Raw genomic sequence first — 21,966 nt, 5'->3', positions numbered from 1 at the left:
TAAAAAAAAAATATATAGTTCTCGAGGTCCTAGCTGGAACAATAAGACAACAAAAAGGAGATCAAGGGGATACAAATCGAAAAAGAAGTCAAAATCTCACTATTGATTGAGGACATGATAGTTTATATAAGCAACCCCAAAAATTCCACCAAGGAACTTCTACAACTCATACACACTTTCAATAATGTAGCAGGATACATGATTAACTCGAAAAACTCAGTAGACCTCCTTTACACAGATGATAAAAGGACTGAGAAAGACATTAGAGAAACATCACCCTTCAAAATGGCCACAGATAGCATAAAATATCTTGGACTAATTTCTAACCAAACAAGTGAAAGACCTGTATGACAAGAACTTTAAATCTTTGAAGAAAGAAATTGGAGAAGATACCAGAAAATGGAAAGATTTCCCATGCTCTTGGATAGGTAGAATTAACATAGTAAAAACTGCAATCTTACCAAAAGCAATCTAGAGATTCAATGCAATGCCCATCAAAATCCCAGCAAAATTCTTCACACACCTTAAAAGAACAGTACTCAAATTCATATGGAAAAGCAAAAAACCCAGGATAGCTAAAACAATGCTATACAATGAAAGAACTTCTGGAGGCCATCACAGTCCCTGACTTCAAACTCTGCTACAGAGCTACAGTACAGAAAACAGCCTGGTATTGGTATAAAAAACAGACAGGAGGATGAATGGAACTGAATATAAGTCCCAGATATCAATCCACACACCTATGAACACCCAATTTCTGACAAAGAAGCAAAAAAATGTAAAATGGTAAAAAAAAAAAAGGCATATTTAACAAGTGGTGCTGGCATAACTGGATATCAACATGTAGAAGAATGAAAACAGATCCATATCTATCACCATGCACAAAACTCAAGTCCAAATGGATCAAAGACCTCAACATAAAGCCAACCACATTGAACCTCATAGAAGAGAAAGTGGGAAGTACACTTGAACACTTTGGCACAGGCGACCACTTCCTAAATATAACCCCAGTATCACAGACACTGAGAGAAACAATTAATAAATGGGACCTCCTGAAACTGAAAAGCTTCTGTAAAGCAAAGGACACAGTCAATAAGACAAAATGACAGCCTACAGAATGAGAAAAGATCTTCACCAACCCCACATCAGACAGAGGTTTGATCTCCAAAATATACAAAGAACTCAAGAAAATGGTTGTCAAAAGAACAAATAATCCAATTTAATAAAAATGGAGTACAGACCTAAACAGAGAACTGTCAACAGAGAAATCTAAAATGGCTGAAAGATACTTAAGGAAATGCTCAACATCCTTAGCCATCAGAGAAAAGCAAATCAAAACAACTCTGAGATTCTATTTTACACCTGTAAGAATAGCCAAGATCAAATACACTGATGACAGCTTATGCTGGAGACGATTTGGGATAAAGAGAACACTCCTGTATTGCTAGTAGGAGTGCAAGTTGGTACACCCCCTTTGAATATCAGTATGGTTATTTCTCAGAAAATTGGGAAACAAGCTACCTCATGACCCAGTAACATCACTTCTGGGTATATAACCAAAAGAGCTCAATTGTGTTACATGGACATGTGCTCAACTATGTTCCTAGCAGCATTGTTTGTCATAGCCAGAACCTGGAAACAACCTAAATGCCCCTTGATCAAAAGAATGGATAAGAAAAATGTGGTACATTTACACAATGGAGTACTACACCACAGAAAAAAATACTGACATCATGAGATTTGCAGGCAAATCGATAAAGCTACAAAACATCATATTGAGTGAGATAACCCAGAGCCAGACAGACAAATATCATATGTACTTACTCATAAGTGACTTTTAGATATAAAGCAAAGAAAATCAGTCTACAATCAACAATCCCAGAGAACCTTAGACAACAAAGAGGATCCTAAGAGAGACATACATGGATCTAATCTACATTGGAAGTAGAAAAAGAGAAGACCTAAGTAAATTGGAAGCATGGGAACCATGGGAGAAGGTTGGAGGGGAGGGGAGAAGAAGGGGGAGAGCAAAAAAAAATGTATAGCTCAATAAAAAAGTAAAAATAAAGTATCAATAACAACAAAAAAGAATCTATTTCAATTGTTCTACAGCTTTTCCAGGGCCACTGGCCTCTACAAATAAAGTCCCCTGCCATTAGTCAGTGCTCCTCTCCCCTTCTCCAGCTAGGTCCTCTAGACTGTCAAACACAAAACCAAGTTTTCCCATGGTCACTTTTGCTCCATTACTCAAATACAGAAATTCACAATTCCAGGAATCCTCCCTTCAAATAACTTATATACTGTAGATTCTGCCTCAATACATAAACCTTTTTATTAAGAATGGATAAGAAAAATGTGGTATTTATTACCTTTTTAATTGCTTTTTATAATCACATGTTTTCATGTTTATCAATTATTATCTGTTTTATTTATTTTCAATTTCTTTCAGTATCCTTATACATTATTATATAATAGCAATAAACATGGGTATTTGTGGTAAGATATTAATAGTATCTAGCTGTATTTAGTAAAATTCAGATCATTTTTTTTTTTTTGCAAACACAAAAGCATTTCTCACTGAGTCTTTTTCAGGCTACTTTCACAGAGCATATCAGTATATTTTATAGAAGCAATTGCCTTATTAACAGCTGACCTGAGTCAAATTTCATGTTAATACCTAAAAATATGGCTTCTCTCAAGCCAGTCTATCATTTAAGGCAGCCCAATTTGCTATATACTTGCCTGTTTCCTAAATGTTTCCCTTATTGTTCTTTAAGACTCAACTTTTATCTCTTTACATTTCATAGGAGTTTATAGTCACATTAAAAGGGATTGCCTCATTACCCAGTGTTAATCACTGCCACTCAACTTTGCATATTTAAGACACTAATAAATTACATACTGTTTTTGTGATATTATTTCTCAGCAAAAAACCAGAGATGCTTACCAGAGATTTATATTTCTTTTCAAGTAGTCTTAGTACTACAGTTCTGCTGTAATATGCATGCTAAAATTAAAGAGAAAAGCATTTAGTGTTAAAGATATACCGTTTAAAATCCATTTCCTCCATCGTTTACAATATCATAAACCACACCATAACTAAGGTTTAAAATATTATAATCAATGTCGAACAGAGTTTACCTCTGTGCAATGAACTACAAGCATAGGAATCACAAGAATGCAAATTGCATAAGAGTAGTGTAGACCATTTAGTGACAGATTAGAGATGAGGGCAACAATTCATTACCTACATCCAATTTCTATGCTAGTTTGTTTAAAAAGAATACCTCCAAAGTAGTATACCCAGCTAGCAGTGTATGAACCAAGGTGGGAAATATGTAAATGAGAGGGGAATAAGACCACTAATCATATACTGACTACACACAGAGAAATTTGCAAAGGTGAGATTCTCCAATAAGACAACATCTTTGCTACTCTATATCAATATTATTTTTAAATAAATGGCTATGCTCAAAATGTCTGTATTTCCTTTGGACCAATATTAGATGGAATTAAAACACATACATATGCAACACTGTAAGAAGCCAAGGACAATTCTAAGTTTTTTAGCTAAGCAACTTTAATGATTAAGTTTGTTTCTTCATTTTATTTAAAAACAATAAAATAATTTAAACATCACTTAAAAACTTCACCAAAATTTTGGTGATAGAATTTTTAATTCATTATTCAGTGCTTTTATTCAAAGTTCACTAAAATCCTGTGTGTTTTAGCTCTTTGGTTTAAAATCATTTCAATTAGTCCATTTCTCAGTATTGCTAAATAACATATGCTGGCATATAAAGGAAACTACATTAGTATTACCCTATTCTGTCAGACATGGTGATTGAGAGCTATAATCCCCAGCATTTGGGAGATGGAGGTATGAGAATTAGAATTCAAGCCCATTTCAACGACATAATGAGTTCAAGACCAACCTGGTTCAAAACAGAAACTTCAGCAAACTATAGCCCTAAAACCAAATCTACCCACTATGAATTTGTATAAATGTCTTATTGGAACACCCTGTATCTGTTACCATTTAGACTGAAAAGCTGCAAAAACTATTCAGTGCACAAAACTAGAAACACTGACTGCCCGACCCTTTCCATTAAATGTCTGCCATCTCTTACCTTAGACACAAATGGTACAGGAACATAAATAAAATAATTAATTTAATAAATTTTTAGTGTTTAATTTTGGTGATCTGCCTCATTCACTTAATGAAAATCAAAATGTTAAGTAAAAAGACTGCAAACAGTTATCAGAATGTAATTTAATTTTTGTTTAAACACTTAACCATATTGATATATATCATGCAAATATGAATCTATATAAACCTAGGATGTGGGATTCCCCTCTGTATGCTGTGAATACCATTGGTTAATAAAGAAGCTGCTTTGGGTCTTAGAGCAATGCAGGAATTCCAAGCAGCTAGAGGAAGAGAGAGTAGGTAGAGTCAGGGAGACACCATGTAGCCACCAGAGGAGAAAGATGCCCACTCCAGTCCCGGTAAATCACAAGCCTCGTGGTAAAATATAAAATAATAGGAATGGGTTAATTTAAGATATAAGAGCTAGTCAATAAAAAGTGTGAGCTAATAGGCCAAGCAGTAATATAATAATACAGTTTCTGTGTGGTTATTTCAGATCTGGGTAGCCAGAAAATGAATGAGCAGCCTCTCCTACAACCTAGGACTTAATGGTGACCCCTGTGTTTTATAGGGTTTTCTTTAATATGCTTTTATACTTTTAGCATATTGCCTTCAATGAAAGTAGTTTCATCTTTGAGAAAATTAAAAAGCATCAGATGTAGGGTACAAAGGATTCAGGCTAAACTAATTTAATTAATACTAATAAATTTAAAGACTACCAAATATTACTACATAGGTTTGTAAGGTCATGCATACTACAGTTGTGCTCTAATAAACTGGGCACATATCACAGACTTTCAACATCCAAAGACAAAGTCAGCTTTCAAACTGGTCTGCTGAATTCTGAGAGGGTCACACTTGCATGGCAAGTCTCCGTCCCCTCCCTCTGCTTCAGTGAGACAAATACACAGAGCTGGGTAGACAATGTGCAAGAGAAAGACATGAGCACAGAAATCAGTGTTGCTGTTGCTACAAGATAGGGACTCTGCTACTTCACATCAGCTGACGGGTGATAGTACAAAGATTGCTTTAACATGACTTCCAGTTTGGGGCTGTCATAAGCTTCACTGGAAACCGCCAGATTCAGGCATTAAACATACCCCAAATGCAGGGTCAGGAAGCAGCAAACAAAACTGATTCTGGGCAGTAGCCTCTAAACCAGTGGTTCTCAAACTGTGGGTCTCAACCCCTTTGGAAGCCACATATCAGATATCTAGCATATCAGATATTTACATTGCAATTCAAAACAGTAACAAAATTACAGTTATGAAGTAGCAAGGAAATAATTTTATGGTTGAGAGTCACCGTGACATGATGAACTTTGTTAAAGGGTCTCAGCATTAGGAAGTGTGTTGAAAACCAATGCTCTAAACCTAAGAAAAATGAGCCCTGAATCCTTGTACCTGCCACCGTTATTTATAATTTTATAGGTTTAGATTCATGGAAATTAAAATCCTTGATAGACCATTCATCTTGACTAGACTCAAATAGATCACTCCATAAAAATCCCATCCTGACTTTCACTATGCAAAATATCTTCCCCATGCCTTGTATCTGACACCCCCGAACAGGGCACTGGCCCCTATCACCACTTCCATCTGTGCACAGATAAAAGGATTAACATAAGCAGAACATCAATTAGAATTCAGCATACACTAGGCACATAAAGCTGGCTAGTCACTAAAATCATATATAAGAACCGATTTTTTTCCTTACCATCCATTTTTTGAACCACACAGCTTTAGTATCAACTAATGCGAGAAAATAGATGGGATCCAAAATCTTCTGTGAGACAAGATGGCTTTGATCATGTTTTACTGATAACAGGGACAAAGTGCTCTCCACAATTTCCTCCATATACCTTAGATTTGAGGGAAAAATCATTTTAAAAAGTAAACAAACAACGGTTAGTGTACATGGGAACAGTGGTGTTCTTATCCTTCTTGGAATAATGATGTGGAATGTAATCTTTAGAATTTTTTTTCTTTTTTATTTTCTATAAAGGGTAGAGGTTAAAAGTCACAGTCAGTTTTTCTGTTCTAAAAACCTATGTTCTTTCTACTTCAATACTCAGGTCTCCAGATGTACCTTTCAGATTGAGACTTGCAGATGCTCTTACAATCATATCAGAATATTTTAAGAAACTTGTCCAGAGTAGCAAACATCACTAAGAACTCAAGACCTCAACATCCTGCTTTCACAATGTTGGTAACATAAAAACAATACTTGGGTGGGACCATTTGTACGGCTAAGAACACACATACCAAAGAAAAACTGTATTAATACCTTCTGTCCTAGTGTGCGTCTATGTTGCTGCGATAAACACCATGCCCGAAAGCAACTTGAATAGGAAAAGGTTCACGTTTGCTTACCAGTTATACTTCATCAAGACATGAACTTGAGGCAGGAGCTTCAGGTAGAAACTGTGGAGGCAGTATTTACTGACTTGCCTCCTCCAGCCTGCTTCCTCTGGCTCACTACACACTTCTCTTACACAGCCCAGTCCCACCGCCTGCAGAGAGCCCTGCCCACAGAAGGCTCTCCTGCATCAATGTGCAGTTAAGAAAATGCCCCAGAGGCCAATGCAATGAAGGCAGTTCCTCAGCTGATGGTTTCCTTTCCTAGGTGATTCTATTTTGTGTCAGGCTGACAAACCCTAAGCAGCACATTGAACCATGTAAGTTCCCTTCTGTCTCTGAAACACCTGAGGGGCACAGTCCATGCCTTATATCACCTGAATTGAGAGACTTACTTCTCTGAATGTCGAATCCAAAAGGACGGAGCTTCTTTCTGATACTCATTCAGAAGGCGAACCTGTAAGACGTGTACAAAAGCTCTCAATATACTGTAATTCTGAAATGACAGATCTACCTTTCATAATGTGCATTGCAGGAAACGGATACCTTTTTCAGTAAGCGGGTCACATTAGGACTGCTTATGTCTACTCCACTTGAAAGAGTAGGAATGTGATTTTCTCTAGAAAGAAAGTATAACTCCAGATATTTAGCTGAAAAGAAAGATGAAAATATATAGTCATTATACAACATAATGTTTCTGGGAAAAGTCATTTCTTACGCATTTTTCTTGAGTATACATAAGAGAAAACATTAGAAGTGATGTAATAAACATACCTAAACTTGTATAAATTTCCTTGGTCATGTGTAATGGTGAGAGCGTAAAAGTCTGTGCATAGAACTTTAAAATCCGGTCCTACAGAAATGAGACAGCACATTCTTACCTAAGCTTTTTACAACAGCACAAATAAAACACTTTATACATTTAAACAAAAAATAAACACAAAATATACTATCCAAACCCAAGTAATGGGCGTATCTGTTTTACAAGGCATATTCTTGTTCAGTGACTAAAAGTAAAACTAACCACAACTAACAGTAAGAAGGATGATAGACACGCATAGCTGCGAAGCCTGGTAACAGCAGGGGCAGAAGAGGAGGCCAGTGGGCACTGGGAATGAGGCTGAAGGCTGCAGGGAGACTCTACAGTCTTTAGGTAATGGTGTCATTGAGCAGTAGGCCCATAGGCAACACTCCATTTCAAGACCTCATGCTTCCAAATCCAGGAATTGGTTCCTTATATTTAGTAACATTAGAAAAAAATACTACATAAAATTTTTAACTTTCAATTTATCAAAACTCATGGAGAAAAATACAAAAGAATAAACTGAACAAGAACCAAATCAAGTTAAAATGTGCCTGACACCAGCAGGCATTACAATGGTGCCGTCCCTTCATTTTCTTACAAACCACTTAAATATCAGGGGAAGAGTAATTTTACAAGCGAAATACAAGCTGCCATTAAATAAAAACAATCTTGCCTCACATTTTCTAATCTACAGGAACAAAATTAATAACCTTGTTTATATCACCCAGGCTGATATTTTTACAGGAAATAGGTCCCCATATGGTTAATGATATCTTCCAATATCTCTAAGACATTCCCACTGAACAAAGGCTGTTAAGCATTTGAAGTCCATGTTCATAGCTGCAGAAACTCGTAAGAATCTGTCATTTTTCAAATGCCACAGGCTTCAGGCAGTTACACATAACAGTTCTATAGAACAGCAATGATGTAGCTGGCAATTTAGATGCAGCAAAAACTTAAAACAAAAGAAAGTCATATTTGTCCCAAACGATTTGATCCTATACGCAGTTGTTTTTCTAACAACCGTTTGTAATTTGTGAACCCAAGTAATGAGATGAACCTTGCTGCACAGTAACTTTAACACATTTATAAAGTTATCATTTTTAAAATAAAGAAAATATATTCAGACATGATTCTCTTCCCTCACATATGGGGGGGGCAGAGGACAGGCAAACTGACAACTGTATTTCTTCTTAGCTTTGAAATGCTAAAGGTGAAACTAAAATATCTCTTTTTTTCCCCTTGAAGTTCTCATATCAAATTTTTTATAGAAGTGTATAATACTTTTTTGGATTTGTAATTTTGAATTGCATCTAAATATTAGGCAAGCATGTTTTTCTTTTTTTTCTCAAGACAGGGTTTCTCTGTGTAACAGCCCTTGCTGTCCTGGAAGTCACTCTGTGAAAAAGGCTGGCCTTGAACTCACAAAGATCACCTGCCTCTGCCTCCCAAGTGCTGGAATTAAAGATGTGCACCACCACTTCCTGGTTACATCTTTTTGTTTTGATATAAATAACAAAAGTGTTCCCAAATCGTTTCTGTCACTATTCTAATAGTATCCCCACTGATGGAAGAGTGTGATTTAAAACAGACAAATGTATCCAGATACCCTGTTTTCCAATGACTACCTGCCTCTTGTCTCACTTGATTTAAACCTTAAACTGAAGTTCCACAGCTGAGCTACCAAGAAAAATGATGAAATCCCACTTGGGTCTAAAAGAGCAATTCATGGCCATCTTCTTACAGTGAACACAGGATCTGGATCGGACAGAGAAGTGGTCAGTTTTTCACAGAGAGTGGTCCAGTTTTCACAGTTCAGGACATCGGATGGAGGGGCTGAGCACAGCATCTGTAAAGCTTCGTATCTCACCTGCGGATTTTAAGATAACAGCGTTAGTAATGCTGGAAGAATGTCAATTCTCCAGGATAACATTAAACACACTACCAAAAGGAAGAGCCAGAGAAACTATGTGTTGATGAGTCGCTTTTGAGAATCAGATGCCCTTTTATAAAATAACTCGGGGGAACAGTTTTTGTAAACTAAGTGCTAAATAGAGAAAGCAAGAACAGGCTGTCTTCTGTAACAAAATCGGAAACCGTACGTGCACTGCGACTGTGTCACAGCCAAGAGAAATGGATGGTGGCTGCGTTGGAGTCACCGAGCAGCAGTTTCCAGGAGCCTCATCCTGGACATCCCCCATCCTCACGGGCCTCCCACTGGAGCTTCTACAGACTGCCAGACGTAATTCCAGCGCACTGCCCGCAGAGCCCCTGGAAAAGCATTCCCACTCCAGCCTCTGTGAACAGCTCCCAGGGAACAATCTCATCAACTGTTTTCATCTTTCTGCTGGACCATACTTCCTGGCCTTTTAGCCACTGAAGCAGAAAAACTAATTCAGCAGTGAAAGGCAAAATTGAATTTCTGCCTTTCCCCAAAATGGCTATTCCTAATCATCACAGAATCCAATCAGAATTCCCCACAAACACTATGACCCAAGGGACACAAGTGGAGAAGGTTCCACTTCAGTAGAACAAAGCTTCAAATGCACTCCCACCGTTACTAAAAACCAACACAGCAAGGCCATGCTTCTACTCAAACCCTGGGCACTTGATAAAAATCAACCCAGAGTGACAGAGAGGCAGCAGAGACCTCCATCACAGACTCAACTATTTCAGATGAGGAGGAAACTCAGAGTACTATAGAGTTCCACGGGGAAAACTCCTAAACACACCCATGATAGGCATTAGCAAGGTTAGAAAAAAATATTCTGATTGAAAAATCAGAAGCACCCAATGTTAAGTAATTTCTCATTTCCAGGTAACTTTTTGAATAAAATCCCATTAAGAATTTATTGCTTGAAATTTATCCAGAAGAAAGGTCTTTAAGCAAGAATATATTTACAAGTATCAATTTAAATTAAAGACAAAATTTGTAATTCATAAAAGTAGTTTAGTCTCATATCTAGTTTCATTTAGTATTTTTTACTAATAATCAAGAAAATAAAGCAGAATGCAAAATGCCAAAAGGAAAATAAAGTATTCTCTGATATCTTAGACTTCAATAGGATAAATTAGAATTATTCATTTAAACAGTAACATTTTTGAAAAGTACTTCATTTGGAAAATTGAGACTAAATAACATGCCCAAAGATATACCTGAAGCCTATACCCAAAAGTCTGAGGTTTAAAAAACCTTCAGCCAGGACACCTCCCCAGATGACCTGCCTCAAGCGGCCCAACCAGGAATGGACCAGCAAATGCTAGCATAAGGTTAATCAGAAGAGCAGCTCTCTGCAGTGAACAGAGGTCAATGCAGACACCCATGGCTGCACAAGATACTGAGAACATGTGGCAGCAGAGATCAGTCCTAAACAAAACATCTGCACCATCTCCGTAAGGCTCAGAAATCATGACATTTGGGGGCAAGAAGATGAGAAGAGTTGTGGAACAGTATCTGCTAAGCAAGGCACAGCCATCAAAGAAATTGCATGACCTCTACAAGACCAGTCATGCCCACAGTCAGCTACAGATGTGAGAGGAGCTCGTGGAGCCCTAACACTCACTGAATTATTGCCAACAGACTCTGACAGAAGGAAATGCATAGTACCCAGTTTTCTACCCACCACTGACCCACAGACTGCAGTAGACAGACCCAAATCCAAGGCCACAGTCAGAGGGAAACAAAACAAAATAAAAAGTCATGAATATAGGAAAAGATATTTAGTAAGGAAAGGCTATAGGGTGAAGAGGGAGAGAAAAGAGGGTGGGGTAAGTAATGAAAATACATTAAAATACTTGTATGATATTGCCAAAAAATAAATTAATAAAATGTTTTTTAAAAACTAAATTTTAAAAAGTAAATTCAATTTTATAACACAAATGTAGTGTGAAGCAGCGGCGGGGCTGCGTCCCGCCACCCGGCCACCGGCTAGCTTTACACCCGAAATAATTACACAGAAACTGTATTCTTTTAAATACTGCCTGGCCCATAGTTTCAGCCTCTTATTGGCTAATTCTCACATCTTCCTTTAACCCATATTTAGTAATCTGGGTAGCACCACGAGGTGTGGCTTACCAGGAGAGATCTTAACCTGCATCCATCTCGGAGAGGAGCAGCATGGAGACTCCCTATGGAGACTGCCTGAAGCGTCTCCCCAACTCTACTTCCTTGTTCCCACAATTCTGTTCTGTCTACTCCACCTACCTAATTTTCTGTCTCTTAAAGGGCCAAGGCAGTTTTCTTTATTAATTAACCAATGAAAGAAACATAGATAACACTCCTCCATCACACAAATTCCAAAATGTTCATTTAGGATGAATCTCAGTATTGTTCTCATGGAAGCTAATTTATTAGCCTATGACGCTATATATATTTACTCACACACACACACACAAAAACTGTTTCTCAAATTGACCCAAATAAATGTAAAAGAGTTTAGGGAGAAGCTGATGAATGGGGAGTGAATAGGAGTGAGAGTAACCAGTTCATGCTACATAAAGGAGTTCAACAGTCAAAAAAAAAAAAAAAAAAAAAAACTCACTAGTTTTTTAAAATTTACTTTTATACTTTCCATAGGAAAAAATATGACCAACTGTAGACATTTGGTCTCCACACATTAGGACCACTGGAGAAACTTTTAAAATATAATTAAGATAAACAATTCCAAAAGAAAGATTTATTTACAATATACAAAGGTTATAATTTTCCTTGGCTGTGTAAGCATTAAGCCCAATTAGTTCTGATTTTCTATTTCCGTAGGCAATTGTTCTCCTGCTCTTGCAAAACACGTATTTCCAAAATAATTTATCTGTGTTGGTTGTTGTGGTTTGAATGAGAATGGCTCCCAAAAGTTCATGGACTTGAATTCTTGGCACCCAGTTGTTGGAACTGTTTGGGAAAGATTAGGAAGCATACGGGAGAAGGTATGTCACTGGGGGCCAACTTCAAGGTTTCAAAAGATTCTTGTGATTCACAGTGATCTCTCTCTCTCTCTCTCTCTCTCTCTCTCTCTCTCTCTCTCTCTCTCTCTCTCTCTCTCTTTCTCCTTTGTAATGTGAAAACTCAGCTGTCCCTTCACTCTGTCGTAATGAACTGAAACCATTAGCCAAATCAAATGCTTCCTTTTATAAAGTGCTATCGCTCTGTTTCATCCCAGCAATAGAAAAGTAACTGCGCTTGTCTTCCAATCTTGCTGTATGCTTTTACGGCCTCACAAACAAATATTTTAACTTGAGTTACAGCCCATGAATTTTTCTTCTTGGGTTAATTTCTTTTTTCATCTGTTCTTGCACGCTGCTGTATTTGTCAAAGCTCAGTTCACCTTTTATCCTCTTGCTTTGATAAAAATCTGTTTTTCCAGATCAATAACATAAAAATCAAACTCTCTCACAGGATTTTACATGGTGTTAGTCCCAAAAAAAAGTGCATGCAAACCTCTTTCTTTCCTTCACTAACATAGTTTTAAAAATGAAACCATATTAAATTCCCTTTAATAAACTAAGTGTAAGCTTATCTTTTCCATGAAATACTGCAAAATATGTGATTAGAAACACTTAGAAATAAGTTTGCTATCACGTTTAAAATCCTATGTACTTTCTAATTCAAACTGACTTTCTAATAAAAACAAGACATCAATAAATATTAGTCTCTAAAACCTTTCAAAATATGAACAAATAGAATTTAATATAATTGCTTCCTCAAATTTTTTTCTTTTTAAATGTTTTTCATTGTTTGTTTGCTTGCTTATTTAATGTGGGAGAGTGGATGTGTACAGGTGTGGGATTGTGCAGAAAAGTCAGAAGACTTACGGACTCAGCTTTCTCCTTCTACCATGAGGGTCCAGGGATTGAACTCAGATCATCGGGGGTCTTGACAAGCGCTTCACTTGCTGATCCTCCCCCAAACTCTTTTTTCTAATAAACTGCTAAACTTTCAGGCATAAAAGCTGGTGAGATGTTTGTCAACTACAAAATATTGTTTGCAATGAATAAGTTGGAGAGAACTATTGTATAACCCAATGCATATATATACAATATTCTAATCCTAAAAATTTGTCAGGAAACAATATAAGCTACTCAATCAAAAATTTTAAAAAGGCTGTGTATAGGTGGTAATATATATGCTTACTATCTTAACTTAGTTACTATCTGGTATGTACTTATTTCAAGGCATTTTACATGATAATATACCACATTATCTATTGAAAACTATCTTTAAATAGATGCTCACATTTTCTAAAAATGAAGCAAGCCCTGGAGTTTCTTAATGATAAAATACTAAAAAGGGATAACTGCCACACATAGCTTTATCCCTTTCAAACTGAAGCTAGGGGAAAATGGAACGGAGTCTGCTGGACCCACATAAAGCCCAGGCACAGCTGTGCATAACTATAACTCTAACATTGGGGGTAGAAGGGCAGCAATGGAGGAAACCGGAAGTTCACAGTCAGTCCAGGAGCGCTAGGTTCAGAAAAAGACCCTGTCTCAAAAATAAATAGGTAAATAAGGTGATAAGCAATAAAGGTTGACAAGTGATGCTGACCTAGGGATTTCACACACACACGTGCACACACGCACACACACGCACACACACACACATGCACACACACACGCACATACACACATGCACGCGTGCACACACACACACACACGCACACACACGCACACACGAGTCCCACATGCACCTAAAACACAGAGGAAAAGAGGGAAAGAAGGGATGAAGGAAATGAGTGAACACAACGTGAGTGTCCAGTTCAGACAGAAAAACTAATCATGGCTACCAACCCAAGATGCTTATAATAATAAAGGTCTAGCACCTAAAAAAACAAACAAACAGGAAAAACAAACAAAAAACGCAATCACTATCACAACAACCGAAACAGCCGGCTACTGCTGACTGCAGAAAGACTCTGCATGGTACCTTCCTGAACACAACAGCTCTCCTTTACGCTTACCTCTTTAGGTTGCCCAGGATCCAACTGATCTAAAATCAGCTGTAGTTTTCCTTGGCAAAATTTGTAACTCTGAAAGAGAATTAATAGAACATAGTTATTTATTAGACTTCTAGAAGGACTACGGAAATGACTGTGTTTACATTACTTCAGGCACACTATGAACTCTAAACAAGAGAAAGGTGATCTATTTAGATTTGCAGAAACTTGTAACTTTTGTTTCCCGTGGTTTTGTAATCAGAACTGAAATTTCCCTACAGAATACTGACACTTCTTGTACATGAGTCTGTTGTTGAGCTACCACACTGTACAGAACACTGTAAGACTCAAAAGAGATTAGAAAACACATCATATACCCAGAAAAGTGATATGAATAAAGCAAAAATACCACACAGCAAACAATACAAAGTCAGGAACAGTATAGCTGTCACCCTCCAGTATCACAGCCGCACTGCTGCCACCCTCCAGTATCACAGCCACTGATGTCACCCTCCAGTATCACAGCCAGTTGTCACCCTCCCGTATCACAGCCGCACTGCTGTCACCCTCCAGTATCACAGCCACTGTTGTCACCCTCCCGTGTCACAGCCACTGTTGTCACCCTCCAGTATCACAGCCACTGTTGTCACCCTCCCGTGTCACAGCCACTGTTGTCACCCTCCCGTGTCACAGCCACTGTTGTCACCCTCCAGTATCACAGCCACTGATGTCACCCTCCAGTATCACAGCCACTGTTGTCACCCTCCTGTATCACAGCTGCAGATGCTCATCCTCCCACGTCACAGCCACACTGCTGCTCACCCTCCTGTGTTACCCTGTTCCCCAGACTCTCCTTAGCCTCTGTAGTGGTGAAAAAATCCTGAAGTAAAACCCTCCATCTAGAAAAGGGTTATCATACACCCATAAACTTCCCCAGAGCTTTGCGCAGTTGCCCACTTAGCACTTAGACCTCAGCTCAAGCAGGTTCTAGAAGAAGCATTCCCTGGTGACACAGTGGTGATCTGTCTGCAGCCGCCACCACCCTCTACACTACTGCTCTTTGACGGCATGACATCATTGCTGGCAGTTCAGAAACTCCTACAATCCTTCCTTTCTCTCTTCACCAGGATTTCCTGAGCTCAGCCTAATGTCTGACTGAGGGTCTCTGTATGTTTCCATCAGAAGCCTTTTAATAACTGGTTTAGCCTACGACCCATGCCACAAGAGTAAACCCACCCCTGACACTCCCTGAAGCATCAGGACCACAGGCTGGCTGATCCAAAGACCTGGGATAGAACCAAACATGATTGGAGAAGAAAATAATGTCAATGTAATGATGCCTAATGATACTCTGCTACACTCATAGATTAGTGTCTAGCCCAATACACATCTCTTAAATGAGAGTTCATAGTCAATTAATTCTACTGTATTTGTCCTCCTCAGTTCTACCTGCATTTGTCTTTTTCCCACTTTATGAAGTATATGAAAAAAAGCAAAACCTGGAACTAGAGGTGAAGGTCAGGAGCACAGCCCTTTCCTATCATGTGCAAGGCTCTGGATTCAGTCTTTAACACTACACGTGCAAGTACACACGAGTGTGCACACACAAGCATATATACACATACACAAAAGCATACAAAGAAAAAAAGAAAGAAAAGGCATAACATTGTTCCAATCTGTTCCCAACTCTATCAAATTCCTTTGTCTTCCTAAACACAGCCATGTTTCTCCTGAAAAAAAAAAATGCTTTTAAATATTATACAACTCTTTGTTATACCATTCAGAATATGTCTAGTGCCTGACTTATAGCTGACCTGCACTATATTAATCTCTGTTTTTTGTATTATTTCTTATCATTGGATAGATAAAAAATAGCCACAGCAACTCATTACAATGTACTTAAGCAGAGCATGTGACATGTCTGGTACAGGTGTCTGCTACAGTACCCAAGCGCTGGCTTTTCGGTGGTTCTAGATAGTTCCTGGATGAAAACCCCTGAGGGTAGTAAGCAGTACCTATGGCCTGATCTGCAAAGGACCACATGGATCTCTTGTTGGTATAAGGTGTGACCGTAACAACGAAAGAAGCTTCCAAGAGGAATTAAGATGTGTTTGTATGTGCTAAAGCAGAAACTGAACAAATCATTTCTGAGCATAGTATAAAGGAGAAAAGCAAGAACAAAAGATGGTCAAAACTATTGGTCTAAAAAGGCCAACAGTGTTTAGACTTTGTCCTAGTTTTTATTGTCAATTTGACACAACCACAATGAGAATCATCTCAGAAGAGGTAACTCTGAGGAGCTGCCTCCATCAGATTGGCCAATGGCCATGTCTATGAAATATTTTCTTAACTGATCATTGGTATGAAAGGACCCAGCCTGCTGTGGACATCTCCATCTCCATGGAGGTATCTGTAGACAAATCTGTAGGGCATTTTCTTAATTGGAAGTAGATGTGGGAGTGCCTGGCCCTTTGTGGGCACTGCTGCATCTGGGCAGGTGGCCCTGGGTTGAATATGAAAAGAGGCTGGGAAAGCCATGAAGAGCAAGCGAGTAAAGAGCATTGTCCCATGGCTTTGCTGTCAGTTCCTACCTCCAGGTTCCTGCCCTGGCTTCCTTCACTGATAAAGTATGACTTGAGAGATGCAAGCTGAAACATGACCTTTCTTCCCCAGATTGCTTTGGGTCCTTGTGTTTCATCACAGGAAGGGAAACCATAACCGGGGAACTGGCAAAACACTCACCCCCACTAAGTAAAAATAAATATATTGTTTTTTTAAAAATTCAAAAAGAAAACTGAGGCACAGAAGAGGTTAAGAGCCTCTTAACCTGAGGCACAGCCATCGATTATTTCAGACTGACTTAGTTCAGGACAGATTCTGAATGAACGAGGCTCACCTGGAGCAGCTTCTTTGAGTACCTCTAAAATTTCTGACCTGTGCATCTACTTATAATTAAACCAGAAATACAAAATAAGGTATTTTCAAAACAGAGAAAAAATGTTTTGATGTTTTCAAATGTTAAGCTTACTCAAAAATTTCCAAGCTGTTTTAGTTATAATGACTAAAACAAAGAAAATGCACTTTCCTTTAAAAGCGCAAAATTTAATAAAGTCTGTCTATTAATAATTCAAGCTATGAGAACGCACTTAAGTATGCATGAAAGGAAACATTAACTTGGCTAATCAAAGTAATTATTTTATTTGTCTGGTATCAAACTGTCTCCTTGAGACAATAATACCAAAAGAAGCAAACAGGCGAGCATAAGCTCACACCTGCCCTACCCAGGTTTTCTCCCAAACTATCTATTTTTCTCAGGCTGGAAGATAATATTACTCTTATTCTTAAAATTTTCACCTACCATCCCCTTTCATGTCTATATTTTTAAGATTTTAGGCTCCTGGTTTTCTCTCCTCACCAAACAGTCAGAAAAAGAAAAAATGAACTTGTCAACCAGAGCGGCCAAAGCTGGCGGAATCTGCCACAGACTCCAGGCTGAAACCCAAGGAGCAGCTCGGAAGAATGGTAGAGAGAGCAGATAAGGCTTCAGGCTGGGCTGGCCTATGCCCAAACTCGTAAATATTACCCGAACTGCCCTCACCCTCATTGTCTGCCCTCCCTGAATCTGCCCTAAGGCACAGCCCCTGCCTGAAGCCATTCATCACTACCAGCCCTTAAAAAGGCCTCCGGTCCACATGCTGACGAGCTGAAAACTGCAGTCACCATATCACCATGGAATCCTCTCCAGAACACTGCAAAGTCTGGAGGATTCCAGAAGGTGCCAGAAAATGAGTTAAGCTCAAGACATTAAAATCTGAGGAGCTGTGGGAAAATAATAATAATACATTAGGGAAGCTGAAAGCCCACATTCTGAAAAGAACAGCAATTCCAGCATAGGCAAAAGGAACTCAACAAAATTCTAACTGGAAGAACATAAATCCTAAAACTCTTTCCAGGAGGGAAAAAAGATCCCATTCCCTTGCCTTTCCCAGAGCAGCAGTCACACTGGACCAACCCTGGCGGCCTGTACGTTGAGCCACTTGTGCTTTTCTTACATAAACCCCTGCAATTTCCCAGGCCCAGTGAACCCAAGTCGTTTCTCCACATGAAATTCCTTAACCTAATAGTTTATCAAAACAGGGGGCTGGAGAGAAGGCTCAGCAGTTAAGAGCACTGGCTCATCTTCCAAAGGACACAGGTTCAATTCCCAGAACCCACATAGCCATTCACAACTGTCTGTAACTCCAGTTCCAGGAGCTTTGGCATCCTGACAGAGAAACGCATGCAGGCCAAACCCCAATGGACATAAAATAAATAAATCTTTTTTAAAAATAATATCCATAAAGTCCTATTTGCCCAGATCCCATGTTCACAAGTTCTAAGGATTAGCTCATGGACACATTAGAGAGGGCAATTACGTTGCCTTCCACACACACCAAGGAATGGCTATCACAAAGAGAAAGCTATTGTAAAACCAAGGAGGAAAAGCCTTAAACAGATAACAGTGAAATAGCATGTAAGAGCAATGGGTGACAATTACTATGGCGCACCTTCTTCATATAAAGTACGCCTCCTGAGGTTGGTTTCCTTTGGAATATAAGAAGACAGCTAACCCATTACAGAGCAGTGTAATACTGGTTCTGCCCTATGTTAAATGGTGGGGGGTAGCAGAAAAGAAAGAACATTAACTGTAAAGTATTAATATAATTGGGAGGAACATTCCAATTTCCCAACTCAAAATGGCCCAACACCAAACCCTTGCATTGTTTTGTCCAAAATTATAGTTCAAAACTATTATCACTGATTCATTCTTCAATATCTTTAAGTCTACATTTACTATTAATAGTCTTCAGTTTTTCAATAAGATTAAATATCCAGATACAATCAAGTTACAGTATTTCAAATAATGATAAAATAAAGACTATTCCACTCACAAAAAAATTGCAACATCAAAAGAACAATCACCAGAATGAATAGGTGGCCTAGAGAATGTGAAACAATTTTTGTCATTTATACATTAAGTAGGGGTTTCATGACTAAAATTAACTTAAGATAATTTTAAACACACATAAAATTAAACACACATAAAATCACCCAATCAATAAGTGAGTTAATAGACCAAATAGACAGTTCTCAATAACAGAAATATAAATGGCCAATAAGCATGTGAGACAATGTTCAACATTCTTATCTGTCAGGAAAATGTAATTTAAAACTGTTTTGAGCCAGTGTCTGGTTAACCCCAGTCTGAATGGCTATCATCAAGAAAACAAATGGTTTTATAGGGAAAGAGATCTTTTACACAACTGGTAGAAATATAAATGAATGCAGTCACTATGAAAATCAATACAAATTTGAGTTGAGGTTCCTCAAAAAACTGAAAATAGAACTATGTGTCCCAACTATACTACTCCTAAGAATATTATGTATTCGATAACTTTAAGTCAACATACCACAAAAATACTTTGCATCTTCGTGTGTATACATGTTAACTGTTGCTCTATTTTAACAACTAAGAAATAACTCACCTTGGACATTTATCAAAAGATGGATAACAGAAAGTAGTGTATACAATGGAATTTTATTCAGACATAAAGAATAAATAAATAATGATACTGAACAAAAAGGGATAGAACTGAAAGCCATTATGTTAAGAGTGATAAGCCAGACTCAGAATGACAAATGCCACACTTGCTTTCATTTGCAACATCTAGATGCAAATTTGTGTGTGGGAAGGTCATGAAAGTGAAGGAGGGAAAGTAGAAGATAAACTATTTGAGAATGAGAATTGAGGGGATGAGCAAGAGAAAGGAAGGCACAGAGGATGCTGAGGAAATGGGGGAAAATAAGAACAAAGTATGATGACATGTGTATGAAAATGTCATAAAGAATCCTATTATTTTGTATGCTAACTTTACATTTTAATTATAGAAAAGAAAAATCCAGATAGTTTTCAGCCCAGAGCAAGCAGTGATCTTGAAGGCATCAATAAGAATGTCAGTATTTAATGGAGTTGTTACAAGGCACAGAGTCTATCTTCTTGCTTCCACAGTGAAGAATCCAGGGTCCAGTAGCAAGCAGTGAGTGGCAGTGGGAGAAGCTCTATTACAGTGAGCTACCAGAAGGTCCAGGACCAGCTAGTCTAATCAGGAGGCTGATCTACAGAGACGGATGATGTAATGGTAAAGAATGTCTAACAAACAGAGCTTTGTGGTCAAATGATGAACCTCTAACCCTAGTCCCTGAGCTTCTCAGTTCTGCAAAAGTCAGGAGCAAAGATCATCATTTCCTTGGTCTATTCTTGTCACTGATTGGTAATTCCTGGCATATATAAACTGGATGGACTAGAGGAGGGAGCTGCCCCAAGGTCCTCCCACTAATCATCAACCTCACAGTCATAAAAGAGAACACAGCTGATCACTAGGGAAGATTGGGGTCAGGACCCTTTCAGAGGTAAGTATCTCTTTACTAAGCCAAGGCATACCCACACACCTCTCTGAGCTCACACCTCTGAAAGAGAGGTCTGGGATGTTCCAACTGTCATACATTTGTTTCCGAAAGTTCACGCATCCCACAATGTCCTCATGGACAGAGTTCACTTCCAAACCAATTAGTATTTCTGGAACAGTCGTATTCATTGAGTAGATGCTAGAAGGCTAGACTATTGCCTGTGGGCATCCCAAAGGAAGCCACAGATCTGAAGGCATAGTTTCTTATGAAGAATCCAGCCAGGCGGTGGTGGCGCACGCCTTTAATCCCAGCACTTGGGAGGCAGAGGCAGGCGGATCTCTGAGTTCGAGGCCAGCCTGGTCTACAAGAGCTAGTTCCAGGACAGGCTCTAGAAACTACAGGGAAACCCTGTCTCGAAAAACCAAAAAAAAAAAAAAAAAAAAAAAAAAAGAATCCAAACAAAACAAAATTAAAAAATAAAAATATTTTAAATTGTGACTCTGTTCTGTCAAAACCTGAAAGATCTGTTATTCCCGTCACTAGTAATAACCAGCATTTGGGAATTAGCAGCTGATGAACTCCTCATACTTGATTACGCTTAGTTAGGCCTAATACTTCCATTTGAGGAGTGTATTAACAATGCTTCAGTTTTTTTTTTCTTCTCTTGGGTTTCAGTATATTAAAGGGGTTCATTAACCAAGGAATATCATTAAATAGTGAGCTCCTGAGTGAACTTCACTAAAGTGAAGCTTTCTGTCTTTTCACTTCTTAAGAAGCTAGGTCAAGCAATTAAGACAACCCCACAAAGGCAGTTAGCTCCTCTTCTTCCCATGAGCTCATCAACAAGAAATTAAGATAGAAAACCCCCAGTCTCCATCACATCTTCTGTCACATCACACAGTCAGTCTGGGTTGTGAAGCTCACAGCTTGACACAATTTCCGCTGACCAGCAATGCAATGGCAACTAAGCATGGCAACTCCAAGTCTGCCTGGGCTACTTCCAGTCCTTTCCGCTCAATGGTGCAATCCAAGCAGAGACTGCTATGCATCTTTTATTCATGTTTTATCTGAACTTCTCAAATCAGTTTTGGAAAGATGCTTAAGGCCTACTTTCTAATTACAAGGCTCTTTCTTTACAGCATTAGAGAGTAAGCCCAGGCCCCGAGTCACGAGGGCAGGCAATCTGTATCCACCGCAGAGGCAGAAGCCTTCTCGCTGGTGGAGACTTGTGACAAATGATGCAGAGCTGATCCTAAAGGCCTAGACTTGCTTTTCAGT

The 21,966-nt window shown here is 38.5% G+C and overlaps 1 protein-coding gene across 3 annotated transcripts in view; it reads right to left on the bottom strand.

The window, feature by feature from the left end:
• The window catches only part of Tbc1d32 (TBC1 domain family member 32), a 213,303-nt gene that overhangs the window by 178,276 nt on the left and 13,061 nt on the right, over nucleotides 1–21,966 (bottom strand). For all 3 annotated transcript variants that reach the window (XR_005286571.2, XM_038339834.1, XM_038339835.2), the window contains exons 4-10: nucleotides 14,266–14,334; nucleotides 9,057–9,182; nucleotides 7,282–7,360; nucleotides 7,054–7,157; nucleotides 6,903–6,964; nucleotides 5,867–6,011; nucleotides 2,948–3,007 (exon numbers count right to left, since the gene is read on the bottom strand). Coding sequence is in view for 2 of the 3 variants with exons in the window: in XM_038339834.1 (XP_038195762.1) it covers nucleotides 2,948–3,007; nucleotides 5,867–6,011; nucleotides 6,903–6,964; nucleotides 7,054–7,157; nucleotides 7,282–7,360; nucleotides 9,057–9,182; nucleotides 14,266–14,334 (645 nt within the window). In the remaining variant the exon portion in view is untranslated. The remainder of the gene's footprint in view (nucleotides 1–2,947; nucleotides 3,008–5,866; nucleotides 6,012–6,902; nucleotides 6,965–7,053; nucleotides 7,158–7,281; nucleotides 7,361–9,056; nucleotides 9,183–14,265; nucleotides 14,335–21,966) is intronic.

Source organism: Arvicola amphibius, chromosome 8 (genome assembly GCF_903992535.2).
Source record: "Arvicola amphibius chromosome 8, mArvAmp1.2, whole genome shotgun sequence".
Lineage (NCBI taxonomy): Eukaryota > Metazoa > Chordata > Mammalia > Rodentia > Cricetidae > Arvicola > Arvicola amphibius.
Note: the sequence above shows the minus strand (reverse complement) of the source record. Positions and strands in the feature narration are given on the sequence as shown.